At 35.6% G+C, this 24,591-nt stretch overlaps 5 protein-coding genes across 6 annotated transcripts; 2 read left to right on the forward strand and 3 right to left on the reverse strand.

Moving 5' to 3' along the window:
- Positions 1–1,888: 1,888 nt before the first annotated feature.
- LOC108991777 (UDP-glycosyltransferase 76B1-like) lies at positions 1,889–3,509 on the forward strand. The gene is made up of 2 exons (XM_018966163.2): positions 1,889–2,401; positions 2,557–3,509. Exons 1-2 carry the CDS (start codon positions 1,897–1,899, stop codon positions 3,432–3,434), a joined length of 1,383 nt encoding a protein of 460 aa, XP_018821708.1. The 5' UTR covers positions 1,889–1,896; the 3' UTR covers positions 3,435–3,509.
- A 4,417-nt stretch (positions 3,510–7,926) lies between these two features.
- LOC108991776 (7-deoxyloganetic acid glucosyl transferase-like) lies at positions 7,927–11,554 on the reverse strand. Its single transcript, XM_018966162.2, has 2 exons — positions 10,998–11,554; positions 7,927–9,074 (listed from the first exon to the last, which is right to left on the reverse strand). Exons 1-2 carry the CDS (start codon positions 11,527–11,529, stop codon positions 8,095–8,097), a joined length of 1,512 nt encoding a protein of 503 aa, XP_018821707.1. The 5' UTR covers positions 11,530–11,554; the 3' UTR covers positions 7,927–8,094.
- A 1,746-nt stretch (positions 11,555–13,300) lies between these two features.
- LOC108991754 (17.8 kDa class I heat shock protein-like) lies at positions 13,301–14,158 on the forward strand. Its single transcript, XM_018966139.2, has one exon. The coding sequence runs from the start codon at positions 13,408–13,410 to the stop codon at positions 13,885–13,887; it is 480 nt and encodes a 159-aa protein (XP_018821684.1). The 5' UTR covers positions 13,301–13,407; the 3' UTR covers positions 13,888–14,158.
- A 795-nt stretch (positions 14,159–14,953) lies between these two features.
- On the reverse strand, positions 14,954–18,089 carry LOC108991946. Of its 2 annotated transcripts, none has more exons than XM_018966377.2 (2): positions 17,287–18,089; positions 14,954–15,257 (listed from the first exon to the last, which is right to left on the reverse strand). In XM_018966377.2, the coding sequence occupies exons 1-2, from the start codon at positions 17,685–17,687 to the stop codon at positions 15,032–15,034; spliced, it is 627 nt and encodes a 208-aa protein (XP_018821922.1). In that variant the 5' UTR covers positions 17,688–18,089; the 3' UTR covers positions 14,954–15,031. The 2 variants fall into 2 exon arrangements, with proteins under 2 accessions (XP_018821922.1, XP_018821923.1); XM_018966378.2 differs by having other exon boundaries at positions 15,157–15,262; positions 17,287–17,952.
- Positions 18,090–19,402: 1,313 nt separating this feature from the next.
- On the reverse strand, positions 19,403–22,782 carry LOC108991929 (transcription factor MYB1-like). Its single transcript, XM_018966355.2, has 2 exons — positions 22,334–22,782; positions 19,403–20,683 (listed from the first exon to the last, which is right to left on the reverse strand). The coding sequence occupies exons 1-2, from the start codon at positions 22,647–22,649 to the stop codon at positions 19,668–19,670; spliced, it is 1,332 nt and encodes a 443-aa protein (XP_018821900.1). The 5' UTR covers positions 22,650–22,782; the 3' UTR covers positions 19,403–19,667.
- Positions 22,783–24,591: the final 1,809 nt, after the last annotated feature.

Genomic DNA, 24,591 nt, shown 5'->3' on the forward strand with positions numbered 1-24,591 from the left:
CTTGGAAGGTTACGGGGACGAGTGACCTAGATGCGGCTTTTGGCAAAGTTATGGGGTGTACGAGTTCCCCAATTTAGGTAATGCTTGGGTTTTGGTATTATTTTTTTTTCTTGATTTATATTTTAGGAAATACTTCGATAATGATACATTTATACTATTTTACAGTCATCCATTATTAAAAATAATTTTAATTTATATATTTACCATTAATTTAAAAAAAAAATTGTGAGTTGATCATTTTCTTAAATCTAACATTTGATTTTGGCCAACAACTATTTTAAGCTCTGTTAGGAAAGACACCTCTCATTTGTTTAACGTTTAATTATTTAAAAAAGCTCTCATGTTTATTGTTTTGGATTTTCATTATATATTGAAAATTGAAATTCAACGCAGTAGGCTCTAAAGTCTTTATAAAACTTTTTTTTCAAAATACTGGAATTGAATTATTTCTACAATCTTCACATATCATATTTTTTTAATTTTTATTATTTTTTTTATAAAATATTTAATATATAAATAATGAATAGAAGAATTAAATTAATTTAAAAAGAATTAATTTAAAAGAAAAATTAAAAAATTTTAAAAAATATGATATATATGATATGTGAAAGTTACATAGGTTGTGTAATTTCTTTTCCACTGATAAGGAAGGAAGGTCAGATACTGGCCAGCTGTTGGAGTTGGGAGCCGACGCATGAGTCCATAACTAGTTAGTTGGGAACAGTCCTAATGAAAAGACTAGTCACGAGTTTCCTTTTGGTCAAAGAGATGAAAATCTGAACCCATTTACTGGTCTTCCATTCTCAGCAAACTAATTACACGCTAAAATAACATTAATATCGGTATTAAATGATGTTAACCGACGGGCACACAAACTTGTCAACAACGCAGATACCAAAAGAAAAAGGTTTCAACTCCAAATCCGGAATTCGGGTTTCAAAAAATTCGGATTCATCTGTATTTTAGCTCAAATTTGATCAGATTAATTTAGTCTAGATTTTGACCCGAATTTCGGTCCGAGTATATCCGAATTCTTGGGTAGTAACCCGGATGAACCATCATACTCAATAAGGTTTCAAGGTAGAATATTTAGTGATGAGGCAGTTGCAATAACATGTGATAAAATCAGTATTTTAAATTTCGTATCGTACCTACTGGTATTTAGCATACCGGAGTAGTGATCGGCATAGGAAATGTATGTGCTTCGTACCTGGTCAAATATCGGCCATACTGGTGCGTTTCGGTCAATACAAGTCGGTTTTCGGTGTATTGATTGGTTTTGGTATACCGTCCATTTTTTTTTTTTGGTAATTAATGTAAAAATTCGGACTTTTTCATTATTTTCATTACAATTCTCACATCTAAAGATTATTTTTTTAACTTTTTTTAATCATTTTTTCTTGAAGACCTAAAATCAAATCCTTACTTCCCTTTCAGTAATGAAGATGAATAATTATTTTTTTAAATAGTTGGATTGATAATTTAGAAGTATTATTAAGTTTTATAAATATGTGTTTTAACTTTTTAAGAGTTGAATTGATATTATTTTAAAATATAATTTATACATATATAATTAATTTATTATATATATTTTAGTATCGATATTAAAATATATCATTTTAGTCCTTTAAACGAAACCGCAACCGAAATGATTTTCAAAACATGGGACGTAAAAATATAGTCAATGTTGCGAATACCAACCTTGATTCTATTTGATAATAATTCACAGTTCTTTTTTTCACCTTAACAAGTTTTTACATTTATTAATGTTTGTTTTAAGATGATTAGTGTTAAGTAGTACGGTTCTCAAAATTATTAGAAATTGACAGTCTCCGCTCTCTATTTAGATCCTTTAAAGTGGAGAGTTGAGATGCAAAGAGAAGAAAAAGAAGCTGCATGGAGAACGTCGGAGGAAAGTGCAACGGGGCCATGCAACAAAGGGCGGGCCGCCGGGTGGTTCTTTTCCCGGTGCCTTTGCAGGGCCACATAAGCCCCATGCTTCAGCTTGCAAACATCCTCTACTCCAGAGGTTTTTCCATCACCATAATACACACCTGCTTCAATTCTCCCAACTATTCCAAGCACACCAACTTCACCTTCCATTCAATTCCCGACGGCTTATTGGAAAGCGAAGCATCCACGGCAGATATCACCGCGGTCCTCACGCTCCTTAATGCCAACTGTGTCACGCCTTTTCGTGATTGCTTGGCTAAGTTGTTGTCCGATTCTTCTGAGGAACCCGTTGCTTGCGTGATTACCGATGCCATTTGGCACTTTACGCAAGCAGTCGCCGACAGCTTCAAGCTCCCAAGGATCGTGCTACGGACTAGTAATGTCTCTTCATTTCTTGCTTTCGGCAGCCTCCTACTTATGCAGGAAAAGGGTTACCTCCCCATTCAAGGTGTGTAAACTCTGTTTTATGTGCGTGCATGCTTGTCCCCGTGCGTCCTTGCGCGCGCGCACTTCTTGTACTCTGTCGTAGCAAGAACCCTTTTATGGGTTGAGTTCTTTCAAAAGATAACCAGATTTAATTTCTTCGTGATCTCTTATTCTCAGAGTCGCGACTAGAAGCGCCGTGGACAGATCGTCCACCACTTAAATTCAAAGACATTCCGGCGATTAACACGCGCAATCCAGAGGACTTTTATCGAGTATTATCTGGCATGTTGAAAGAAACTAAGGTCTCCTCGGGACTAATTTGGAACTCACTTGAAGACCTTGAACAATCCGAGCTGATCTCATTCGGCCAGGATTTTCCCATTCCGGTGTTTCCCATTGGCCCATTACACAAGTACTTTCCAGCCTCGTCAAGTAGCCTGGTAACACAAGACCAAAGTTGCCTTTCCTGGCTAAACACGCAAGCACCCAGATCCGTACTCTATGCGAGCTTTGGGAGTCTTGCGGCCTTTGATGGATCCCAATTTGCGGAGATAGCTTGGGGGCTAGCCAACAGCAAGCAGCCCTTCCTGTGGGTGGTTCGACCGGGGTTAGTCCGTGGCTCAGAGTGGCTCGAAGCATTGCCCTCTGGGTTCCTAGAGGCGATCAATGGGAGGGGACACATTGTGAAATGGGCTCCACAACAGGAAGTGCTGTCTCATCCTGCCACGGGAGGATTTTGTAGTCACAATGGATGGAATTCGACATTGGAGAGTATATGTGAAGGGGTTCCCATGATTTGTTTGCCTAATTTTGGTGACCAACTGGTAAATGCCAGATACGTGAGCCATGTTTGGAAAATTGGGATCCATTTAGAGAATAGGCTAGAGAGAGGAGAGATAGAGAAGGCAATTAGAAGGCTCCTGCTGGGGACTGAAGGCAAGGAGATGAGAGACCGGATTATGAATATGAAGGAAAAAGTTTATCTTTCTCTAAGGCATGGGGGTTCTTCATATCAAGCCCTAGACAGCTTGATCAGTCACATTTCTTTGTTCTAGTTACATGGGTTTTGGTATTTTATGATTATTTGTATCCCTTAGGTATCTGATTGTAATCACTGTTTTACTTCACTACAAGTGAAGATATTTAATAAAATTGTGGTACTATCCTCTTCTTAAAAAAAAATCTTCATTCTAGTCTTTATTTATAATCAAGTGAGTAATCGATTGCTCTCTTGGAGTATGAATTCATCTCTCTCTCTCTCTCTCTTCCCTTTCCCGCCTTTCCCAACCCCTCACCAACATCATCGCTAAATCTTTCTTGCTCCACATGACGTCACTGCCACACCCCTCACCTTCCTCGACCCTCATCGATGTTGTCTTTCACTGTAGCCCAGTCATCTTCCTCGCCTCCGTCATCGACGTCGGAATATTGTCGTCACTATTGCCGCCCCTCAATGACAGGTACAAGATCTCTCTCTCAATTAGGCTGAGGGGGTGGGGAGGGGTTGGAAAAGGGAGAGGGAAAGGGGGAGGAGGGGAGAGTGGGGAGAAAGAGAGGAAAAAAGAAGAACGAGGATACGTAGTATGCCACATCAGCATGTGAGATTTCTTTATAGGATTATGTGTATCTATAGTTTTTTCTTTGATCAATGTCACCTATTTTTGTCTGATCAGCACATTACATGTCAAGTTTAATTAAAGGATTGAGGTTTAGTGCTTGATCAAAATACTTCATTCGAGAAATAAATATCCAGTAATATATTAAGTTTATAGAGGATTTCTTTGTTCTTCTTCTTTCTTTTACGAGATCTCAATTAGTTTTGTTCGAGAAGAGGACATATATTTCATTCTTATGCTTTAAATGGTACAAGTTGTCGATGATTGCGATTGGGACCCGGCCTCCATTTGAAAAATGTGCGGTTGAAACTTGTAACATTAATAATGCCAGGCTTTGGTACATGGTTTGGTGGTTTGTCACTGTCGTTCTAAAGGGGAGACCCTCTGATCATTTCTACCATTCATTCATTAACATCGATCTTGGTGTATAGGATACCATCATGATCAGCCGAAATGATCAATTGTGCATATATAGTGCGTAATGCCATTTGATCTTAACATCGTTTCTTAACTTTGTAAAGACAGATGCTGGGTCGTCTAGACAGCCGCTCCGTCTTAGAAGGTCAGTAAAATAAAAGCTGATCAAACGAGTTATTTTTTACTAACTTCAATTGTTATGCACCAGATGATCCAAAAATTTAATTGGACACTGCCGCAAGATTATTGCTTTGTCACAAAAAACAAAAGATAAACTAATCTACAACGTGTGGAGTGACCTAATTACCTGCCAGCCAACCATAGCTAGCTGTCGGGAATTTGGCAAACGGAACTAAGAACTTACAAGATGTCACTATGACCTCTGAACAATATATATATATCAGAAATGCTATTGTCACCGAGATGGCTCCCCATAATTTTTTTTTTTTTTACTTAGTAATTCAGGAAATATTTTTTAGTGATGGAATGATTTAAAAAAAAAATTATTTAAAAAAAAAATGAATGAATAAAAAAAAAAAAAAAAAAAAAACCATTTTGTTTTTGTCAATAGCCGTCTGAGGATGTAGCACGGCTATATATATATACTAGTAAGGGTAATATGTGTTGCATGTATGCCCAGATGATAAAAATAAGGAAAAAAATAAAAATAGTAGAAAATAGTAAATGGAAGGTGAGAAAAGAAATTTAAAGAAAAATTGAACAAAACATTATAAAAAGTGAAGAAATAAACATGGACTTTACATACAAGTCAGCGTCCTATTTAAGTATATAATTATAACAATGAGAAGTTTAACAAGAAGAGATTTTGAGTGTTTATGATGTAGCTTGATATATAGGATGGGCGGAGAGCACGTTGAGCTTATTTTGATGCAGTTGTCCATGTTGATTCATTTATGCACACAAGTACATAATCTATTCTTTTTCTGAAACTATACTTACAATATTTGTTAAATATGGTAAGTGCTCCTGTAATAATGAAAAAATATTAAAACATAATGCATTAATTTTTTTTTTAAATAAATTTATGAATATACATTTTATCTCGTTTGTGTGTTCGAATAGATCAACAGTTGTAGAATTCAATATTTCTTCTACTATCAATCCGAAGACAACAACTATTATGCATCCAGTATCGTTCTTTACTTCCAGATAGACTCGGCAGCTAAAATTAATGAGAATATTAATATTACCTAATTTATCATGTCAGGAATTACGCTATACTTCCATATATTAATCACAACAACCGTTATGCTTACTGTGGTTGTGCGATGCTCATGTTTTTGCAATTATAGTACAAAAAATTTTCATTTTAGTCATATCCAGTTATTTTATTACAATTTGCACAGGACATGTAGTAGAACGGTTGATGTAAATCAATAATGAAAATTTTCCTTTAACTGAGAAAGTTGATTTTTGTATTAAGAAGGGAGAAATAAATGTATAATTATATAAATGTAGTAGTAAAGTAAATTTAAATAGAAAGATACAATTTAGTTTTAAAGAAGAAAATTATACCGCCATTGGTTCTATGGAATTGATAATCTTAGCAATATTAGAAATTTTTGTTATCACATGCAAGACATTGGTTGAAGTTGAACATCTTGATGTATCAAAATTCTTGACAATAATTTCTTCTAGCAATGTATCATCTTGTGTCACCCTAAAAAGATTGGATTAATAACTAAAGCCATAAAAGTAGTAAAAAAAGGGTAATGTATGTTAAAGACATATATTTATATGTTATAATGAATAAAACAATAAATAATATAGATTTTATAAAATTAATTATTGACAAAATTCTTTTAAACAAATGATTTATCATGTATGTAATGAAATTGCAGGTGCAAGAAGAGGGTCGATGACGAAAATACTTGTGGTTTTGATGATAAATAAAGACCTATATTTAGGGGCGGAACTAGGATTTGGTGCGTGGGGGGCGATTAGCAAAGTGTGACGTATGTAGGGGTGAACAGTAACCGACATTTAAAGTAGCAAAGTGTGTCACCGACATTTAACATTAACCATATAAGGTTGTTATCTAGGGACAAACTAAATTATTAAAACCACCCATCTAAACCTCTCACTTGAGCTCCATCAGACTCAAATGAAAGATAAAAATTAAGATAAAAATAACCATATAATATTTTTTGAAGCAAATGATAAAAGTAAGTAAACAAAAATAAATTTTTTGTTGAATCTAAGATTGAATATTGTAAAGTCTCTATAATATAGATAGAAATAGCTATGCGAGATTTGTTGCATTCACTTCTAATTGTTAACTTGATGGTAGTATATATGTACTTACTAACAAAACTAATCCAAATAAGCTAGCTGGAAGACTTAAAAGGAAAATTGTAAATAAATAAGAAAAATGAGGTTGTAAATTTACCAAATAGCTTATAAAAAAGACCAAGATATTTTATTGCCTCTTATAAGATGTAAAAAAATAATAAAAAAAAGAGAATGTGAGATTTTATTAATGACAAAAAATAGGTATAATTATGAAAAAATTATTAAAAAATTAAAAGAAACCTAGACAACTAAGTACTAAATGAGATCCCCCCTTGCCTCAACCGGTTTCTCTCTATTTTTTTTATCTCTCAGTTTGTCTCCATTTTGCACAAAAAAGATTAAAACCCTTTATTCTGAGCCCCGCCTGCCTTTGGTCTCAACCTGACAAAGACCAAGAAGATGAACGCCGAGAAATCCTCATCCACCACCTGAACGACAAATAGAGATGCCTCCAAAACAAGAACAGTGACGGATCTTCCCAAATGTGAGATTTTTTTTTTCAACTTTATCCGTATATTTTGCGGTTTTATAGAATGTTTGGATCTATTAATGTAGATCTAACTCCCAAAAGTTCTAATCTCTTATCTGTTCTCTGTCTATTGAGGCGCTTGGTCTGGAGTTCTCTGCCTATTGAGGAAAATTTTCTTCACATATGTATACATGATTTATGTATATGAGTGCAATTTCCTTACTAAAGTTATGAAAATCGAAAGATTTTGTTCACTGAACAAAACATATAGACGAGAGGAAATAAATTTACTCAAACAGTATTTAATACAATGGAAGATCTACCCTACCGATTATACCCGTGGCAACCCACATGTATTAAACATTGTTTGGGTAAATTTTCTTTCCTCTCATCTATATGCATATGATGTATCTGATGATAGTGTAAAAATTCACAAATTTGGCTGACAGAAGAAATAATGGAAAACATATCTAAGGAATGCGCATATTGAGAAGCACGAATAGCAATTCGAAAGGCACGAATAATTTTGTGTGGAAAAAGTTAGGAACAAAGAAGAGCAGAAGGCAAATGAAAATATTAAGGTCGATGGTTTCAATCGGTGGAAGCGATAACTTCGTAAATGTAAAAATACAATAATAGCTTGGCGACACAGGAAAAGGAGAAACAAAATGGTTGAATTTGCTTATAAAATTATGGACAAAATTGGAAAGAAATAAGTAGAGAAGGCAGACGTTAGAAATGTAAAATGATCAAAATAGTAGTAGGCAAAAGAAGAGAAAAAATCAATAGAACAGTAGTGTGAAATACAAGCAGGGACAAAATTAAAAAAGAAAATATTCGATAAAAATACTGTTCATCCAACATTTACGTTTATATATTGGTTATATATACGCATCTCACTTAATTAATTGATGATGGAAGATATTCTTTGGAACGAACACCCATCAGGCTTATATCCTTGATCAAACGGTCCAAATTGCAGTAAGAAGACCCACCTTTACTCGCACTTTCTCTTGCCAACCTAGCCATCTCCACCGTTGATTTCATAAACTCGTCCCTCCTGTTGACAATCAGATCATTCACCATCTTCTCTACAACTGTTCTATTGCAAACATCCTTCATGTCCATCCCAAGCTTCCAAACCTCACTCACAAACCTGCTGTTCGGTTGCTGATCAGCAGAGCAGGGCCAGCATAACATTGGCACCCCAGCCACAATGCTCTCCAACGTCGAGTTCCACCCACTGTGGGTAAAAAACCCACCTATGGCTTGGTGGGCCAGGACCTCCTCTTGTGGGACCCAATCCGCTATGTATCCCCTCTCTCTTGTCCCTTCTGCCAGCTCGGATGGAATCTGATCATCGTCGCCTCCATCTTTCCCGTCCACCATGTCCAGTCGTATGACCCACAGGAATCGCTTCTTGCTATTAACCAAACCATACCAAAACTCTCTCATCTCCTCATTTGTCATTTTTTTAATGCTTCCAAAGCTCACGTAGATTACCGACTTCAATGGTTGAGCGTCGAGCCACGTCATGCAGTTCCTGTCCACCTCGAAGAGGCTGTTCAAAGACTGAGACTGCAACGAGGTAGTTTTGGACCCAACTGATCTGTATTTGACGAGTGCGTGGAGGGGTCCGATGGTATAGATTTGGGGACATTGTGTACGAATTTGGGAAAGCACAGGCCCTTCTAGCTCTTCAAACGTGTTGAGTATCAGTGCTCGGGCTCCGGGGGTCTGTCTGGTCTGATCCACAAATAGTTGGAGATTCGGGTCAGCTAGAATATTTTTGGTTCGGCAGAAACTTGGAAGGTCGCGGCACCGGATAAAAGTTTCCATTCCTGGCACCCTCTTTAGAATGCGATCCATGTCTTCGTTTCCTACAGATCGAGTTCAATTTCACACAAACCATGCACTTAATCGTTACAAGTTACAACTTTCCTTCCATGCATGCTTAATTATATGGATGTAATCGGTTCGGTTTGGTTTGATTCAAATTTGAGACCAAATTGGTATATACCAATTTTATATTTTTAAGAACCGATTCTGTACTGATTATTCCTGTAAACTGGTACTTCCAATTTTACAAGTTTCGGTCCGGTTTCATATACTATATTATATATTATAATATATATATAATAGTATATTATAGTATATAAATTATAGTATATGATGTTATAGTGATAATATATTGTAGTATATTATAATATATATTATAATTGTATTATAAATTATAGTGATATAAGATTTTAAAATTTAAAATTATATTAATTAGTAATTTAACAAATAATACAAAATTATTTTATATATAATTATATATTATATATAAAAATTATATACAATATAAAAAATTATAATATATATAAATAAACCGGTCCGGTTCAGTCCGATTTGATTTTAGAAAAAGAAAAACCAGAATCGGTCCGATTTTGACCAATTTTAAGAAAAATAAAATCGGTACCAGACCGATCAAACTCGATACCGGACTAAACCCACTGGTTCAATCCGGTCTAGTCTGGTTTACTGATCACTTTTTACACCCCTACTTAATTGCATGTGGAGAAACAAACAAAACGAATGTTCATCGTAAGAAAATTCACAATATTTGTCTTAAATTAATTATTTGGGAATATATTTTATCTCATTCCATATCATTTCATCTCATGTCATTTCGTTCTCAAATATTATCTAAACATAAACACTTTTCAATTTTAAATCTTTAAATTTTTTATCAAATCATTACCAAATTATTTCAACTTTTCCAAACTTAAAAAAGACAAAATACATTCAACTTTTTCAAATTATAAAATAAAAATAATATTCTATCAATATTTTAATTTTATAATATTTTTATTCAATTTTTTTTTCCAAAACCTAATAAAACATCATAACTCAAATTATTTTACTACTATTTACATATTTTTCATCTTATCTCATTCCTCAACCATCCCCTTTAATCGTTACAAGTTACAACTTTCTTTCTTTGTTTAATTGCGGAGAAACAAGCAAAACGAATGTTCATCCTAAGAAAATTCTCAATTTTGTCTTAAATTAATTGGCCAATTTTTAAATTAAAAAAAGTATTTTTAGCTGTCTTTGTATATGTATTTTTTAACATTTTTAAATATTTTTTTAAAAAAATAAAAAAATCACAATGTTATTAAAAAAATATTTCTTTAATCATTAAATAAAAATAAAATAAAATAAAAATTAAACAATTCCAACAATAACACCGAGCAGTAAAAACTAATAGTGAGAGTATCATTTTTCTTAAAAGATTACAGAAAAACAAGGCACTACAGCCACCACTGGTAGCTTCCTGGGAGCTACTGCAAATTATTTTAGTATTTTTTTTTTAAATTTTTTTTATATATATATTTTTTATTACTTTTAAATATTTTAAAAAAATAATATTATTAAAATATATTTTCTTAATCACGGCAAAAAAAAAAAAAAATTGTAAGCGGTAGCCACCAGCTCCTGCTGGGAGCAGTGGGACTAAGATTATTTTTCTAAAGTAGAAATATTCCTATCAACCGGAAGCCACAGCACACTAATGCATTGAGTGAAAAAAAATAAAAAATATGAGGTGTGCTGCGATTTTCGGCTGATGCCCAGTAAACCACTCTTCTAAAATATACTCACCAATTTTGAATCAGGGTCGCGTTACTGTGCCGCTTGCACAGTACCGCTCCGGATGACTGCCTGACATGGTATGCCATCAAATACTCGGCAATTAAACAGTCCCAACAAATTAATTAAACAGAAGAGTTATGGGTGCATGCGCCATGGAAAATATATACCTCTAATGGGAAGCTCTCCCGCTTCAACCAAATCTGGAATGCAAAAGTAAGCCCAGAAGGAGCAAGCACCGATGGTACGGAAATGAATGACAGGAATGCCAAGCTCGTTGCCAACATCAATAGCAAAGCTCAGGATCCCATCAGCTATGATGCAACTAACTGCCCGTCTATTACTGCCCGGAATCGATTGCAATTCATGATCCGTAAACAGCATCTCTTTAAAAAGTGGTTTGGTTACCGAGTTCAAGCTATTGAACATTTCCATGACGCGCTCACCGGCTCGTGGGTGATCGGCTGGAAGGCCGTCAGGGATGATCTTGAATTGGAATCCAGGAAAGCCTGAGAAACGGGCAAGGTTATCGGGACTGTAACGAACGAGACGATCGTGGTTGTGATCGGTGTTGAGAAAGGTGATGTGAAGACCGGCATGGGCAAGAAGCTCCGCTAGCTTGAGCATGGAGTTGACATGTCCTTGTACCGGAAAGGGAAAGATTAGAACGTGGGGAGGACCAGCTTTCGTGTCTTCTTCCATACCAAGGTGCTCTGGTTTTTTCTCGTGAAAGACAACAGTACAGAAGTGCTGAATATATATAAAATTGTTGCCTTTTGTAACAAAATTTGTGGATCGATAGAACATTAGTATTGGTACGTACGTATGCATATGTAAAATTATTTTTTTTATATAATTATTTTGTCATTTAAGAAAAATTTTCACATTAACTCATCATATTTAAGATATAATAATAATAATAATATTTTATTATTATTAATTTTTTACTAAAATCAATTTTTTTATATATATTTTGTAATTAGTATCTATTACATACATTTAACATTAATAATACAAATCTAATAATAAAAAATATAATTTTTTTATATATTATATTAAAAATATAATAAAATATATAGATAATATATTACAATAATAAAATAAATGTGGAGGTGAAAGTTTGTTGTGTTGTTAAAGGAGGGAGAAAAGAAAAATATTGTAAGAGAGAGTGAAAGGAGAGATAAATAATAATTAAAATATGTTTTGTAGAGTGTATAATAGTTATCCAAATTTAAATAAATACTGTACATAAGTAATTAAATATTTGAATATAAATAAACTAATGTAGAAGATTTTAAAGTCATATTATGTAAATATAACTTTCATATGCATACTTGTTTGCATTCAAAATTCATTTGAACTTATTTGAACTTATCTTATTTTATTATTATAATTTTTTTAAATTTTCACATAAAATATAATAAATAATTTATTTTTTTAAATTTTAAAATAACTTTTTTAAATTTTTTACAAAATATAATAAATAATTTAATTTTTATTTTATTATTCATAAATTATCATGGCCATTTCAACATATCTCTCGTCCAAATCATTAATCTATCTATAAAAGAAGAATCTGATCCGTACTTAGACAGCGCATACACGACAGGAGGGACAGGAGGGAATAGATTCGTTTTACCTTTACCTTTACCTTTTAGTTTTGCCAGTTTCGAGGACAAAGACTATGGCCATAATTATATGAAAATAGTAAAATGATCGAATAATAATAATAACAAAATAATTTAAATTAAAATATTTTATTGAACTGAGAAAAAAATGTTTCAGCATTGTTTTTGGAAAGGAGAGATAAATGGTTTAATATTGTTTTTGCTTTGACTTCCGAAAAAATTGTATTGATAATAAAAAAATTTCGTCTCATCTTTTGTATTCTATCGTTTTTTATTTATTAGTGCCAAACCCCGTCACTGTCAGCAAGCTCTGCACTCGCTTTCGAAACAGGGATCAACGAGGTGGTCTGGTTAATTATATTAACATCAAACAAGAACCATTTTCTTTTAGAAAGCCAAATATTGTATAAAACCCGAGCAGGTGAATGTAATGTGAAAAATAATAGAAAAATGAGTAGCGTTCTTTGTAGCCAGGCTGCCTGCCTTTGGGCCGAGCCCAATGTTGCATCTTTAGTGACGTTTTATTCCCCCACGATAAGCCCTTCTCGGCCTCAGCCACAGTAGACAATTGGGCTATTGGACATACACACACGTGTTATCATGATTTGTTTGACAGCTTGGGGTGGCTGGTAAGCGGGACGCGACACGTAGTTTCGGATAAAAATATGCTTAAAAGAGACCAATCGATTATTCATTAATGTCGATGCATGGAGAATATCTTAGAAGCTTATAGAACTCCCTCTTCTATCCTAGAAGAGCCACGATCTCCGTCTTCTACTTCATTCTTTCTTTCTTTTTTTTACCCTTATATATATATATATATATATATATGTATCTCGTCTACCAGAATTTTCCTTCAAGTGCTACTATATATATACAGCTCACTTTGTTATATATCAACGTCCTCCAAAATTGTATAAAGCTTTGTGCAAGCATTCACGAATCACTGCTCATGGCGCTCAGCCTTTTCGGTGGCCGAAGAAGCAATGTCTTCGATCCCTTTTCTCTTGACATCTGGGACCCATTTGAGGGCTTCCCTATGGTCTCGAGCTCTGTCGCCAACGTTCCTTCCTCTGCAGGCCGCGAAACTGCTGCTGTTGTCAACCCTCGGATCGACTGGAAAGAAACCCCGGAAACTCATATTATCAGGGCCGATCTTCCGGGGCTGAACAAGGAAGAGGTGAAGGTGGAGATCGAGGACGGTAGGGTGCTGCAGATAAGCGGAGAGAGAAACAGAGAGCACGAGGAAAAGAACGACAAGTGGCATAGGGTTGAGAGAGTGACGGGCAAGTTCTTGAGGAGGTTCAGGTTGCCAGAGAATGCGACAATGGATCAGGTGAAGGCTACCATGGAGAATGGAGTGCTCACCATTATTGTTCCCAAAGAGGAGGAGAAGAAGCCCGAGGTCAAGCCTGTTCAGATATCGGGCTAATTAAACTACGAACTTGATCCTTTCTGGTGCCTCTGGTTCAGTGTGTGTCAAATAAAAGACGAGTACGGGAATATAACCGTGTTTTGCTTTCTCAAGCGGAGCGTCACGTGTTGTGTGTGTATCCCAAAGTCTAGTCTGTTTCTCTCAAGTATTGTAATGGTTTTTGTTAGTATATAAACATATGTCGATGGTTTCTTCTAAGCGGCAGGGGGGTCTTGTAAAAGATTGGAAAGTGATCAAACGTCTGAAAATTCAGGACATTTTAGGTTAATCGCTCATCTAACACGAGGCAATCATTCATGTAGTGAAACAATGCTGGAACCTGAAGCATTGCAAATCGCGCCACCTGAACTTCCCTTTACATTTTTCAAGTCGATGCAAGATTCCGTCTCATTGACGCAGGTAGAAGTAGCCGTAAGAATCGAAATTCAGAGATTTTCTTTCTCCTACTTAATTTTGAACCCTCGAGGATCCCAACCGCATCCAGATGTTAAAAGTAGCCTAGTTAACCCAAGGCTGCAACATTGGTATTCTATATATGCAGAACTAGATTTCTTTCCGATGGTTTTTCACGATAAACTGATAGATTTGACCACTCAATTATCCGTGAACAAAAATAGAATTGACTATATCTTACAGGTTTATCTTCTTTTCGACGGCAACTAATACAAAGGAAATACTCTTTAAATAAGTCCCTGCTAATCGACTCAAACCTGGAAGTTTAGAACATGCCCGATTCCTTCAAAATGAAATGAAATTTAATGAGGCTAGAAATTCAATGAAGCAAGGGTTAATTAACAAAGACTATTCGACAAGCTTAGTTTAAGAGAGAATTATGGTTTTAATATTAAATATGTTACTTAAATCTTTATTGGTATATATGTATATATAAATTTTATAAGTTTAACAAAGCAAATAAGGTTTGCATTAAATGATATGACATGATAACAATTTTGGGGAATACGACATAGATTACACTGCAGTCCGAGGAAGCTCTGCTACTGGGTATATAAACATCAAGCAGATACACAAATACCACCTCAAAGCAAGACAGGAGATGGGTTACTAAGGGCCAGCCATAAACCTTGTTGCTGCTTCTCAATTATCAACGCAAGAGAAATGTCATATTTTTTGTCACAGGTTTTCATGAGGGTACATTGAAGTGAAAGAGCCAAGAGATGACAAATGCAAAGACCATACAAGCAAGCAGGAAATTCAGGAATCGGTGACCCTGCCAGAAGCGTGGAGTCTCTGTTGAGTGCGTAGGTGCTATTGCTACTGCATCATTTGTCTCATTCCACTGCTCCGTCACCTCGGCCTCATTTGCACCAGAAACATTGTGTGCAATAGATCCACAGATCTCACAGGTCCTGCACTATGTGTAAAAGAAAGTTACACATTTTGTTTCAGAACATGATGCTATAAGCATTGCTATTTTCTGAAAAACGTGGAAACCCTCCCTAACGCCGCCAACCGTTTCAAAAGACCTCTTGACATGGTGAATCCCCCCTCCCGCTCACACAAGCAAGCACCACCCCTTTATCCTTATGGGGGAAACAATATAAAGAGACATATGTCCAATCTCGTTGAGAATGCTCATATATATGTATATATATTTCACAATTAATGCTTATATAACAACTAAAGGTAGAAATAATCGTGCAATCACAAGGGTAATGTGAACACATTAGAAAACTTTTCTTTTAATTGAGCAACAAACACCTCGACATACTTATCACGTTTGTGTTTTACCAACTCAGTCAGATTGTATATAGTTTTTGAAAAAAAAAACACACACACACACAGACACCAGAATAGCAGTAAATGAGATCGATAAGATGCGATAGATAGGATTTCATAGCTCCCATTTAAAAATGAAAAGTTCAAAAGATCATGCAAGGTGCTTAAATCTTTTATATTGCAAAAAGAAAATGTGAGTTATCTGATTCATGATCTTACCAAATCTGAATTTCCAGTTGGAAACCCGGTGGGATAAACATGAGAAAGCCAATGATTGTATATGGATTTAATCCCTAAGTTTCTTTTGCCCTAAGGTAGCTCGTGCAGGTTTTGATGCAGGACATTTAGCTATTTCAACTGTTGATGCAGTGGGGGAAATTCTAGGTCCTTATTCCTATTTTGAGTTTCCAAAATCGGATGCAGAGTAGTTTGAGTGCAGATGGCAGTTTACTAATGCTACCAGGCGAGAAGGTATGCTTACTATTTCTAAAAGGTGAAATAAGCAATATTATGGAGAGACTGCATCATATAGGCTGACTACCTAGCATTTCCAAACTGACATGCCACAACTAGCCCGGGTTATCAATCGAGACTCTTCTCCTTTCGACTACTTTTTTTATTTTTTTGGGAACCTCTCCAAGGCATCCCTGCAGAGTAAACTCTAGTCCCGTACACCGCATTTTCAAAAGTTTTGTTACACCAAACGGGTTCCAAATGATTGTTTGCACCCATTGAAATGAGTGATACCTCAAGACAAAGGGCTTCATTACTTGGGCCAACCCCCATGGGTTTCCTTTCGACTACTTTTGTCACCGAGTGGACAACCCACTTTGTTTTGTTGATCCTTCTTCATAGGACTTAATGAACGTCATTTAAGAGGCGGACAATTGATGATGCCTGTCCACATTAGGCCGAAAAAAGAAGAAGAAAAAAGAATACAACCAGACTGCCTCCAAATGCACGTATCATGAAAATACTGAGTGCAGGGTACATGTTTCAAGTTTGAAAAGCGGAAAACCAGGAAGGAGAATCACCTAGTCAATATAGGATATCAAGAAAACCAACAAGTGCAAAACGCTAACAAAGAAGATGTCTAAACCATCAAGAATCGAAACCCAACTTGCCCGGTTCATATCAAGAAACATCGGGAAAAGGTGAGAGAGATGCAACGTCTGGTAACTTTATGAAATGCCATGAGGAGAGGGAAGAAGAATTAGCAGCTGCTATTAATTTTCCTTTATTCTTCTAAAGTAGAGATTTCATTCTTATTTAGTTCGCACTACCATGTTCCTTCATTAAGCATGGTCCTTTTGCCTGCATTCTAACCAAATGTTTGTTTAAATTTGATCATAACTTAACCAAAAGATGGCAGCTTTATACAAACAAGTCTCTCCAACGTGAGTATGCATCCCGATATGATACGCAAATATCCACGAAAAAAAACAAGTAAATTTAACATTTCACTATAAGCGCATCCACATATCATTTCCGAAGCTTACGGCACATTTTCCAACTACACACGCAAAAAAAAAAAAAAAGCACTAGAATTTGCAAGTTGCCAAGAACTAATATGGATCTTCTCCAAAAATAGGACATCGTTTTTCCTTTATATCGCTTATCTTTTTTTTATTTTTGTTGTTGTAAATTTAAGGAGCTTACTTGTTTCCCTTAATCTTGAACCATGCCTCAGCACACTGCTTGTGGGCAGCAGCCAGATCATCCTTACAGGAACACCCCAACTCTATGGGAACCCCAGATTCGAGATTGGCGGCATCCCAACTCAAATGACAAATCCTACAATCCCTCTCCACTTTGGCCAAATGTACCTTAATCTCGGGCAGTCCACGTTCTAGATCCACCTCCGCAGAACATTCCGACGCAGAGGACCCTCTCTCCTTATCAGACACCCCGACAATCTCAGTCCCAGACCCGCTTGAACACCTCTGCTCATTATCTGAACGGTCTCCGGTATCGAAGTACACGTCACGCCCTCCGGCGACGGAGCTCTGGCTAGCAGTTACCTCCACATCGACAACATGGGATTTCTCTATGGTTGCCATCGTTAAGAACCAGAAAGAGGATCTTCATGTAATGGGTCTGTGAGGTCGAGCTCATCAACGCCCACAAAGGTTGAAGGAGAAGTTCTCTTTTGGTTTCTGTCAACCTCACCAAAACCAAATTGACAACTGGGTATTGTATGTGGTGGGTGATCTCTCAGAGCTTTCTGTCGTGTGTCAATTCCTGAACAGAACCCGGAAGTTTACTAGAGAGAAAAAGATCGAGAAACTGAAAGATCTAATGTGTTTTTGAAGCTATTCTCTGTTTTTTTTTTTTTTTTTTTTGTTTTTTTTACAATTAAGTAGAACGTGGGCTGCTCTTTATTTTTTAGTTTTTTTTATCACTTTGATTTTCTCTTCTTTTGGGGAATGGATTATTGATGGGGTTGATGACTCGTTATTAAAAGAAGAAAAAAGAATGTGGGTATTAGGGAACTATTTGGTTGAGATGACCCTATAAAACTGGAATAATGATAGTCCACCTACAATCTCTTTACAACTTAACTAATAAATAATAAAAAATAATAAAAAGAAGGACAATACTGTATTATAAAAATTATTTTATAATTTTAAAATGTAATTTTTATTAAACGACAGAATAGTACCGCTAATTGTTACTATTAATTTTTTTTATAATTTTTTTATTATTTTATTCATATTTTTTTAATATAGTTAAATATTTTTAAAAATAAAAAAATATATTAATATATTTAAAATCATTTCCTTTATTATTAAATAAGAAAAATTCGTTAACAGTCAAATAAAGTGGTAACTATTAAGTGGTATAATAGTATTTTTTATTTTTAGAATAAATATAGATAGAAGTCATTATTAAAAATATTTATTTTATATACATGATGTGATATTATTTAGATCATATATCTTTTTAAATGAATGCTAAAAATAATTAATTAAAAATAATTACATAATAAGTATAAAATATATATTATTATAATAACTTTCCTCTAATATTATTCTTATTTTTATTTATAAACAATAAACTGATGGTAAATAAGTTGGAATGCTATCATTATCCGTAAAACCGTTCTGGTTTGCAGTCAGACAGCTCAGCAAGAAATTAGGTGTCAAAAAGCAGATTGTTCATTATTCTTGTCTTCTTCATTGCTTTTTGGTTTCTAAAATCAAAGGGCCGCTGATGCTGCTGCTAAGGTTAGCCCTACTTCAATATGTGAAAGGTTAATCTTGCCCCTTTGCAATGATTGCGCGACACAGATATTCGAAGGGTAAGTTTGACTTGTTAATTTTGTACGTTAGGAGAAATGAATAGGAAGGCGAACCTTCTTAATTACGCGCAACTGCACAGCTAATGAAAACACACGCACACATTACAAGTAATAAACAAACTGTTTCAGCAATAATTTTCCATAGCGTTGAAAATTTTCTAAGCTAGTTAATTCCGGCAATGAGCGGTACCGCTAATTTCTTTTTGTAACTTTTTTTTATTTTTCTATTCACATTTTTTTAATATATTTAAATATTTTTTTTTTAAAAAAAAATATCAATATACTTAAAATCACTTCCTCTATCTTTAAGTTAAAAAAAATCACTGAACAGTCAAATGAAGCGATAAAAAAATGTGTGACATATAGATGATAAGTAGAAGAATTCAATAAATTCAAAAAAAATAAAACCAAAAAAATTTAAAAAACGTGGATTGTGAAGATTGAGTAGATATATTATTAAAAGTTCAAACTCTGTAAACCAAAATGTCTTGATTCTCTTCACCTGCAATGAGGAAAGTCTCTCCACAAAATACATATTTACTTTGAGAAACAAGTCAGCATTTTTGTAAACCAAAATCTTTCGATATATTCACCTAGAATGCGAAAGCCACTCTCCACAATATTAAATTTATGCCTTTTATAATTTTGCAGACAATTGTCACGACCCACTCAATTCGATTCAATATTTGACCACCTGCTTTTGCAGTACTGCAACAAAACAGAGAGCCAGGCATGACTTTTAGCTCAAGCCCTTGACTTCGGCTGGCAAACCAAAGGTTTGCCTAGGCATCTGGGTAGATACCATTTCTGTCATCATGTCTATCAGTCTGTTCTGTCCCTCTTCAACGCAGATGCGCTCATTCCTCAGACTCTGTTCCACTTCAAATGTTCCCATCAGGGAGGCTGCACCCGCCGTTTCAGACACTCTTTGGCTTCCCACGTTGTCTGGTATTTGGGCGCAATTCTTCTCATGGTCACTCTTGATCCATGCAATATTGTTCAAGTCTGTAGCTATTGAAATCAACTCGTGACTAGAGAAAGGTTGCTCAGCGAATTCAACGAACTCGGGCCCCAGCAATGAACTACGAGATTGGCCCCCACTAGAATCTGCACAACAACCATGGCCACATTGTGAAGGCACCATAGGCTCACCATAAGCATCTTCAAGAAATTTGCAGACCCCAAAGTCTGGTTTAGAAGCTTGGATCAAAGGCCCTTGAGCCGGAACTATCTTTGGAAGTACAGAACCATTTGGTCCACTAGGAGGGTTATAAATACTGAATGCACTAACACGAGCCACTGGACGAGAAAGAGTAGGATTCTCTCTTCCTTCATCAACAAAATGACCTTCCTCCACTAATTTATATCCACATAGGTGAGGTCCATCCACTTTTGGAACGTCTATTCCATGATGCTCTCTTGCTTCAGCAACAAAATGATCCTCCTTCATTTGACCACAAGGGCGAGGTCTATCCACCATTGGAATGTCTCTTCCTTCTGGGGCATTGAATGAATCGACAGCCCCCACCGACAGAGTTTCTTCTGAAGATACCCTTGTTCTGTCAAAGCTGCCATCTTCCATCTTCTCAGCACCGGTCGGTTTTAACCTTCCAAGCTCTGTACATCTGCGCTTCAGTGTGGAATTCCAGTGGTTCTTGATTGCATTATCTGTTCTACCAGGTAGGAGCTTAGCAATTGCCGCCCATTTGTTCCCATGAATTGCATGGGCCTTAACTATAATTCGGTCCTCTTCATCTGCAGCCATCAAGTTTTATAATAATTCATTGAAGTGCAGAGTATGCATTGTACTTACAATAAAAATGACAAGTGAGTCATACTATTTTTCTTTTATAAGTGAATCATACTTCTTTAATCAGTATAAATAAAGTGAATCATACTAATTAAACATGAAACCATGAAAAACTAGAGGGAATTATACTTCACACCCTCCAACTACCAGACGTTTTACCCTTTGCACCCAAAATTACTAAAACTAATACATTGCACCCTCCAACTGTCAATATTTTTCAAGTCACTTAATATTCATCTATTTACTAGTCAGACTTGGATGAGTGTGTTATTTATTTTGCTGGTTCAGGGTGCAAGGTGTGAAATTTCTGATAAATGGGAGGTAGAGAGCGTAGTTTTGCCTAAAAGCTAACAAGGTATTGAAGGAGAAGAAAACAAAAGAGTCTACAGGTATCAAGCTGTCGATCTCTTTGTCATTCAAGTTTTTATTTTCCTAGTAATAACAAGGAAATGACAAAAGAAAGAAAAAGATTATGCAAATATTATGGCTATAGCTTATTCATCAAATAACCTCTATCAATGGCAATATTATGTGACAACAGCACAAAACAAATTGCAAACAAACAATAGTACCCTAGGGGTGGGGGTTGTGGCTGTTGGGTAAGCGGACCCAACAGGACCTCAAACATCACGAACCAATACATAACTATAATCTCCCCGCCCATCGCCAAAATCTCATTTTTTGCACAAGCACCCAGGTAAAACATCTTGCAACTGGATATAATTTGCCCAACTTTGGGCCTTCATATAAGGCCTAGCAAAGTGCAGTTAATTATAACATCAGACGAAAAAAATCTATAGAGGCTGAAACAACCAAGAAGAATGTCATTGTTTAGATTAAAAAATTATGTTTACTCTGAACCAAATTATAGACGTATTCGGATTTTTTTAGCCGACATGAAATCCTACGACCTAAAAACCTGTCATTCGGTTATATACTAACAGAGAAGAACATTGCAAATACTGCTCAGCTGAACCTTTTTTTCCCCCTGCCAAACTATAGGTTCAAGTCACGGCTGAAGCCACCGAGTACAAAATATAACCTGCTCATTTCTCACCATTACGAATGGGAAGTCTTTTATAATGAATGCCAGCTATTCATTGAAAACTGGAAGAAATATATCTTTTTCGATGACATGGAATCTCCTCAAAGCATGTTCTTCGAATTCACTCCTAGGAAGTAAACCCGGCTACATGACCCACCCGCCAAAACCTTACATCAGCTAATCCACGTGAACTCCTAATGCCTAAATCGTTTCTTTATTCTAATATTAGTTACCACCATACAATTCAGTTTCTGTTAAAATCACGTCTTTAGAAGACATATTTTAGTTTTTCTCGGCAACAAGCTGTGCCTTAATGTGCTTTTGAGCAACTCACAGCTATGATGGAAAGCTATGGTAACTCAATCGACTTCATGGTTCTGCCATCAGAACACTGAAGCAAAATCGCAAATTAAATGAGATGCCTAGTTAAAATAAAATAGAAACAACCCTCAATTCAAAATGGAAATCTATTCCGCATACCACAATAAAGAGAATGAATCATACATACATAAACATACATGTGCGGATGGGGTGAAGTAATGGCGGTTACCAGTGAAGGGCTTGCGCTTGAGGCAGGGGTCGAGCTGATTACACCAACGGAGGCGGCACGACTTCCCGGAACGCCCAGGAATTCCGCGGGCGATGAGGCTCCAGTTCCTCGCCCCGAACTGGCCCACCAGTCGACCCAGCACCGTGTCCTCATCGGGAGACCACGGGCCCTTCACTTTTCCCTTGCTACCAACAATATCCCCACTAACCTCTCCATCTGCGCGTCCCACGGACTCGATATCATCAGCAACACAGACCCCGGAGTCGGAGATGCAATTGGCGGCGGGAGAGCCGGTGCCTTGCTGTTCTTCGATCATGGCGGTTTTGAATTTGGTACTTATTAGTCAGTTTTGGTCTCCCTCGTTGCGTCGCAGTTACCTTTACCTACCTTCTTAACTACAAAATGGCACGCGAAAAACTAAGCGATTTCTGAGGGCCCAAATGTTCCGCATTCTCCTTTCTCTCTTCTTTTGTTTTTTTTTTTTTTTTTTCGGTTTTCGACTTTTCGTAGGCGGTTTGTGACATTGTCAGACATGACCCTATGGCAATATGGACTGTTCGATGGTTGAAAGATCTAGACGCCGTCGTTTTATGGAAGATGCAAATTATGCAATGTGAACTGTACTATGGTTGAAAGATCTAGACCCCTCGCTTAGTAAAATATAGATGACATCCGATGAAATCTGAAAATTAAAAATTAAATAAAATATTGTTAGAATATAATCTTATAATCTTATAATATAATTTTGTTTTAAAATTTTAAAAAATTAAATTATTTATTATATTTTGTATAAAAATTTAAAAAAATTATAATAATTAAATAAAATAAGATAGTTTGTGTTGGGTAACAAACGAGTCCTGTTTCATAATTTAAACTCTGAGGGGTCCTACGCTTTTGGGTAAAAGCTGACGAAACCGCCTCCGGCGAAGAACTTCCCAAAAGCTGATAACTTTTTAGTAGCGGTATCATTTCATTTACCCCTGAGTTAAGTCTCCAACTCACTGTATGTGAAATGGATAGGCCCAAGTCCCATGCTGTGTGTGTTAGTTTTGAAAAAAAGCCATTTCTAAATTGGGCCAAGTCCACTAGCTGTATGACTTGTTTACCGCTGTTAAATTGCATGTTGAGAGGCCCAATTAAATCATTAACGGGCCAGAGATTTTAGGTAATTGAGCTGCTTTCTCTACAGTAAGCAATGGTACAAGTTGCAACTTGCTGAGTAACTCAAGTCACTTGTCTTCGTGGCAGACATAAAATTCCGAGTCCCTTTCAATTTAGTGAGGGAAAACGTACGTCATTAAAATACAAGTAAAAAACTGTTAAACCTGTAATAATAGGGTAAGCAGCTTGCTGGTTCGTCTTTCCTATATCTAAACGAAGGTGGTTTCGATTATCCCATGCATGAATATTGTTTCAGACGGAAATTCTCATTAATTCACTTTTGTGTGTAATATAGATGATCAAGCCCATTCATCTGCTGGTAATTTTCATACATATATAATTAAAAAATTAAACAGAATTATTAATCGAATCCCCGGTAATTTATAAGATATATACACACACACACACATGATGACATACATACATCTAGAGAGTTAATTAGGACGATAGTGAGAGGGAACCCACTGAAGAAACACACGAGTCCCATATCGCTGCGGTGACAGATGAAAGCAAAACACATGGAAAAGGACGTGGATATAATTGATATATACTTGCGATCGAATTTGCACCCTATGTTTTAAATTCTATTAAAAATAATTATATAACATGAATTAAGATAACATAAAACGAAAACTAAGGACAACTTGCATCTGTAAATTAAATGTTCATGATCAAGTCCGAAAGATATTAGTCATGATCATCATGAGTAGTACTAGATCGCGATATATAGAATATATATGAGAGATCATGATCATTATATATATACAATTAATAGAATTTCTCAATTTCTATATAATATATGTGTGTGAAGTGCATATATATATATATATATATATATATATATATTGCGTTTGGTACGTAATATATGACGTGAATTTTAAAACTTAATAAGTACGGTCATGGTCTTTTTTATTTTATTTTAAAAGTACATAGGTAGAAAAATTAGTACTAATGCTTAAATAATATTGCTGTATATTAAGGGATAAAAAGTGTTAAATGATGTCTGATTAATTAGATAGGTGGTGCTCAAGAAGCATGTGTTCCTATCATTCTTTTTCATAATGGAATATGATCTGATCATGTCAATATTAATATAT

The sequence above is a fragment of the Juglans regia genome, chromosome 7 (genome assembly GCF_001411555.2).
Source record: "Juglans regia cultivar Chandler chromosome 7, Walnut 2.0, whole genome shotgun sequence".
In the NCBI taxonomy this organism is placed as follows: Eukaryota; Viridiplantae; Streptophyta; class Magnoliopsida; order Fagales; family Juglandaceae; genus Juglans; species Juglans regia.